The sequence below is a fragment of the Montipora capricornis genome, chromosome 3, assembly GCF_036669925.1.
Source record: "Montipora capricornis isolate CH-2021 chromosome 3, ASM3666992v2, whole genome shotgun sequence".
NCBI classification, from domain to species: Eukaryota; Metazoa; Cnidaria; class Anthozoa; order Scleractinia; family Acroporidae; genus Montipora; species Montipora capricornis.
The window spans coordinates 12,031,815-12,038,177 of record NC_090885.1 but is presented as its reverse complement, the minus strand read 5'-3'; the positions used below and the strand labels follow the sequence as shown (position 1 = coordinate 12,038,177).

Below are 6,363 nucleotides of genomic sequence, written 5' to 3'. Positions count from 1 at the left end.
CTCTGCAATCGTGGGGAAAGGTGATCGTAGATAGCAGCACGATCTAAGGATGAGTTTTCTCGGAGACCAATATCTGCAGGATTGATCCTGGTTACTTCTCTACGGGAAGCCATTACACGATCACGAGCGATGCGCCGGGTAAACTTACAAATAATCGGTTTCGGCCGACCATCGGACGCGTTACGAAATGGCACTCGATGGGCAATGTCAAGGTCATAAGGATGAATTTCAGCTCCAATTGAGCTGAAGATTCTCATGCAAAGTTGCAACGTTTCATCGGCGCTTTCTCGTTGTTTAAGTTCAGGAACACCTACAAGCTTGATGTTATATGAATACGAATATTCCAATACTTGATCCAGTGAAGATGATATTTTATCCACTTGAGATGACAAATGTTTAACAGATTTTTCAATAAGAGACATCTTGTCGTTGACATACTTCTTAAAATCTTCTTGGATATTGCTCGGAGTTGCCGTGGTAATTCCCTCTTCAGTAACTTCAGATGAGTTAGTTTGGCCGCCATTTCGGCCAGCCTTAACTTCGTCGCGTAGGTTTTGTAATTCACCAAAAATTTCTTGAATTTTGTCTTTTAACTTGTCATTTTCCAGTTTCAATGATTGGACTGTGTCTTTTACCATTTTGGTCAAGGTTTCAGCAACGTTTTAACTAAAAAAAACTGATCAGAGTGAAGAGCTTCGAAATAAGCGTCTTGTCTGCTACGCACACATGCGCAGGAGTTTATGAATTGGTCTAGCATGTGATTAAAAACCAGTATCGCCTTTGAACTTTATTCTGTGGAGGAAGAAGACGTTGCTGAGTGAACATTTTTACGACGAAATCCCTTGGTTTGTTCAGCACTTTGATGTCCGATAACTGAGCCGTTCTAATGAGTGTTGGGTCAATCGCATTTGGCCGTCTGACCTTATGAAGTTTTTTCAGCTCTTGTTTGTGTCCATCATGATCGAACTTCAGGTGAAGCGCTATGCTGCTTTATGCCAACTTCGATGGCTTGTGATGAGCTTGCCTGCTGCCCAAATTGTTGTTGTATTTGGGCAAGATTGGTCTTATCGGGTTGGAACTTAATAGTGAGGGGAACAATTTTTCGTTCATCTGCTGTGCCAAACAACAAACAATCCTGTTGGGTGTTCCACGTGCTTGGCGAGTCTTGCACGACCATCATCTATCAGATCTGGAGTGGAGTTTTCTTTCAGTGATTACAACTTGCGATCGTTCTGCAAACATCCACGTAGCATGCAGCACTTTTTAGTGACTTCAGGATCCCCGGCCCGTTTTGCTGTTTCAAAGGGAGTCGTGCATTTTTGAGCAGTTTGTCTTCATTGCTTGTATTTTTTCGTTTGTTCCTGGTGGCGCAAAGTAACTTTGATGATTTGAAAGGACTTGAATCCTTAATTGAATTAGCGATTTTTTTAATTAAGAAACCAACAAGTGAATGGTACACAAAATTTGGAGAAACTGTTGGTTGAATAGACAATATTTGTAGACATAATTATCTACCCAGTTTAAGTACTTAGCTCAACAAGTTGTTTGGCTCCACAAGTTTCAGTTTCAGGCCAGGTACCCAAATTCACCCAGGTACTGTTGCACACTACCATAGTTCTTTGGAAATTGAATAGCTCCTTGAACACCTGGTTGCTTGAGAAGAAACTTGATGTGTTTGTTCTCTACATTGGTGAATGCAGCCACTAACTGTCCATTGTGGATAAACTCCAGACCAACTCTTTTTTCAATTTAATATTTGTTCTTCGCAGGGCATTAACAATGGTGTCCCTTGTAAAATGTTAGTTTAAAGAGTTTGTTTAAGTTATTTCCAATTTCATAGGGCACTGTGGTTGCTAGATTCACTTTAAAACTTATCATGGAAATGTAAATCAATGCCAGTGAAAAGTCAGTCTCTTGAGTTGTTGATAGAAAATTAATTTAAAATATGCATATTGAAACATCACTTGAGGAATATTTTTTCCCTTTTTGTGAACCTAACATACATTGCTGCCATTTATTTATTGCTTGGTCATTCAATGTCTTAATCACATCAAATAATTTATTTTTTAGGTATTGTGTATCTTAATCTAAAAACTTAACTGGTTGCTTTTTGGAGCCCTTTTGCAGCATATTTAGATAGGCAGGAAATGTTCCACATTTTATGGTAAATAGTTCTGCATAGTTTTAAGGAATATTGCGGCCTAAGCTAATTGAATATGAGAATAAAATGTGCTGTTTGACATTTTGTGAATTTAAAGGTCTTTAAAGACTATTAGTATTGTTTGCGCTTGTTTTAAAAGGCTTAAGGTTGGCACTCAAAAGCTTTCCTTCCACAATCTTATTCTGTAAAGATTACCTTGGAAGAATTGGATTAATCCAAGTTTTTTCTTCTAGCCTCTTTCCCCAGTGCCCTCTGAGAATGGAGTTGATTTGGTTTTGCCTGATGTTGAAAGATGAAACAATGCCTAAACCAGCCGCAAGGAATACTTCATGGTGCTTTTTTACAAACATGGGCATGAGGGTGCTCATAAGCATCTGAGCATTGTTTTGCATGCTAAAGTGATAATTATTATAAATAATTTGTTTATCTTAGAGAGTCTTCTTTTCCTGTTGGTCATTCAAAAATTGTTGGAATAGCTTGTTTGAGCTGTTGGATAGAGGCAGAACATTTGATGAGGGCCTCCTGGGGAGAGGAGTCCTTGTTCCCTTTAGATATTTTCTTGTGTTTCCTTGTTCCCCAAATTACTTTGAAACTTGTTCCCAGCCTTTTGATCCCTAAAATTGAAATATTGGTTTTCTTCCCTTGTTCCCTAAAATATTTTGATATTGTTCCTCTGTTCCCCAGTTCAAATAAGCCATGTTCTCCTCTTCCCTCAAACCCCTGGGAGTGCCTCTTTGATGTTGATTCTTGTATTGGCCTAATAGTAATTCACTGTAGAATTGCAAGACACAGCAAGTTCTTATTTGGGAGTGAGGGAAAAGTTTTGAATAAATGTTTGCTCAATACAAGAAACAAAATTTGACTGCACCTTCTAGACCTTACTCTTTTCAGACATGAATCAGCTTGTTTGCACCTTTCTGGCGACCTGCGGGAGGGCAAGCTCTAGAAATTCTTCTTCAATGAGCCTTCCGCTGAAAAACTTTCCAAGTCTGGCTTTCCGGTGTTAGGGGCCGAGGTTTTTGTGCAAAATTCATCAGCGGCTTCCTTGCAGCTTCTCAAAGGTGTTCCTTCGGGCAATGGTTAGTAAACGTTTGGTAGTGCTTATACAAATTTTCGCTACTTGAAAAGGTATGTTTATACGAAACAATTATCAGCTTGACAATTTTTCTTTCCCGATACTCCATTTAAAATGCACGTGAGCGCTATTAATAGAGAGCCAGAAAACCATTTAAAACATTTTGTGGCAATTTTTTTGTCAACAAACTTGGGTTGTCGGCGAGCAGAATTCGAACGTAAGCTGTTGTGCTTTGGCTTTTAATTGTGCTTTTTCTAACTAATCTAAGACGAATTCAGGCTGGTATTTTCGAGTCAAGTGTAAGAAGACGGCAAAACCGTATTGATAATGTATTTATTTGAGTTAACTTCGCGAATAAAGACTTTAATCGCTTCCTTTCGACGGCGGTAGATCGAATGCACTGTTTCCGGTGAAAGGGCAAATGATTGACAGGATAGCACAGTTTTGACTGCCGCGCGCACTGCGGGCGCGGGTTCCGTATGCAAGGTAGTATTGTTTCTTTATGTAAATACCACCCCCCCCCCCCTGCCCCCCCATTATAGTCAATTTCGTTGGCAGAAAATATACTTCCTATTGCCCTGACTTGACCTGCAACCTGACCTGTGACCTGACCTGTGACCTGACCTGCAACCTATGACTGGTCTGACCTGGTCTGACCTGTCAAAAACCTTCCTCGTCCTCCATATTGTATTTGCAATGACTCTTTCCCAGGCCCTTATCTTTCTACTCCCATGGCTTGACCCAGTCCCCGAGATTAAATGAATATTTTGACGGATTGAATTGAATGAATTTTTAGAGATTAAATTAAATGGATATAGACCGATTAAATTAAATGAATATAGAAATATTAAATTAAATGGATTTAAAAAATATTATATAAATGTAGATATTAAATTGAAAAAATAAAAAAAAAATACATAAATATAAATACTGAATTGAATGTATATCAAATTATTGAATATTGCTACAATCGGCGTGCCATAGTCACAGCACTTTCCGCGAAATGTGGCATACACACTTTTCATGGCGCCACAGCAAGGCTCGAATCAAATGCCACTTTCAGATCCAAATTACAAATTACTTGAAGATAACGATTTGCCGCTTTCCTGAACGGAATATTCAGAAGATTCAAATGAATGTTGCACCCTCCATCCCACGGGAAATCTTTCCTTTTGCTAGGCGGTTGAAGGTGGCCTTCAGAAAAGTAGGCACGCATTGCGTACGTGTAGATAGTGCAGTAGAAGCCGTAGTAAAGGCTGGTTTTGTCTAGTAATGTTTGACACAGAGCTTTATTTGCATAACTGTCAACTGAGCTGCGCCTTTTTTCCAGGAGATTCAAGTTGTCTTTGTGTATTATTTAGCTTAGATATGCAGATGCACCCAACGAATCTGTTCCTCACATTATCTGTTCCCCAGAGGAATCTTGCTGGCTGGCAAAAATACAGGTGTTTCGATGAGCTGGCTGGGAAATTTTGTTATTGATAGAGGTTTTGACTGGGAATTACTGACTTTTTCTAGCATTTCAATCCGAGCCGGCTGTAGAAACTCTGAAGACAGAGGACGGCTAAAAAAAAAACCCCTTCCCTCTCCCAAACATACGACGGCTGGTCAGAGTGATTGCGCTTGCGGAAAAAAACCTGTTTTGTCCCGTTTTTGTCGCTTTTATTCGGTCGTTTTGGATCGAGGGATTTGAAAGCGCACGGAATTCCTGGCTGGGAAATAAATTTGATCAGCTGGCTGGGAAACCAACCAATTTTATCTAGCTGGCTGGGAAATTTCTTGTGTGTCTTGCTGGGAAAAAGGAACAGATAATGTTTTCCCAGCAACACTGAAAAACACCTTAAAATGCCTTAATAACATTTATTTTCATTAACTGGGGTATAATAATACATTTTACAACAAATTGGTCGTTGGTTGCCCCTGGATATGCTACAAGTCGCCCTCTCGAAACTCTCCGATTGAGAAATTAAGCGAGCGAAGGGGGCTTGAAGTGAGGTCAAGTAGCGACCGAACGAGTAGCGACCATATAAGTTACCATCAGCAAAAACAAAATTGGGGGATTTTTGCTAGGTCCAATTTTTCTATTGTACTTTTGGCTGCACAAGTAAATGGCAAAATCGTAAGTGACATCGATCCGCCTTCGATCAAGTTACTGTATCGTTGGGGAGCTATTGCGATGAAGCATAATAGAGGATATTTCATGGCCGCGCGGAGATACGAAATTTCCCTTCGAGTGTTGAAACGTATTTCACGAGTGAACGCAGCAATATCGTTGTTGTCTGTTTTCAACCAAATATTTGAAAGATTAATGTCCAAACATCTTAAATCCTTCATAGACAAGAATGATATGTTTTTCAAGTCGCAATATGGTTTTGGAAAGAATTATTCAACGGCACTCAGCATGCAATTCTAGATATTCTGAACAAAATTCAATCTAATATTGATAAAAAGCTACACTCCTGTGGTATTTTCATTAACCTGAAAAAGGACTTTAACACGGTGGATCATAATGTATTGTTATGCAAGTTGCACCATTACGGAATTAGAGGGATAATCACCGCTTGGTTTTCTTCATATTTATCGTGTAGAACGCAATCAACACAAATTGGCTCTACTGTCTCTAATAAAGAAACAATTGTATGTGGTGTCCCCCAGGGTTCAGTCCGCTTCTTTTCTTAATATATGTTAATGACATGCATTGCTACTCCAAAAAACTTGACTTTTACTTACTTGCTGATGACACAAATTTATTATACGCAGATAAAGATTTAAAAAACCTTGTGACCATTGTTAATGAAGAATTGTTACGTTTTTGTGAATGATTAAACTCTAACAAGTTATCTCTTAACACAACTAAATCTAACTTCGTTATTTTTCATCGCTATCAACATAAACTAGATCACAATGTCAGTTTGAAAATACTTAAACAACAACTCTAGGCAATCAGTATCTCTCCAGCGAATGCAAAATACCTAGGAGTGCTGATCGATGTTAATCTTTCCTGGAAGCAACATATTGACTACATCTCAATGAAAATAAGCAAAGGAATTGTTATTATCGCGTCCTAGTACTCTTTCTCTTTGTAGATTCTGTAGCTGGAGTCAACAATTCTTATACGTATTAACCG

The 6,363-nt window shown here is 38.9% G+C and overlaps 1 protein-coding gene across 1 annotated transcript in view; it reads right to left on the bottom strand.

Moving 5' to 3' along the window:
* Positions 1–638, bottom strand: part of LOC138039846 (uncharacterized) — an 819-nt gene extending 181 nt beyond the window's left edge. Inside the window, exon 1 of the mRNA XM_068885678.1 lies at positions 1–638. This exon is cut by the window's left edge and continues 181 nt beyond it. Coding sequence (XP_068741779.1) covers positions 1–638 — 638 coding nt within the window.
* Positions 639–6,363: the final 5,725 nt, after the last annotated feature.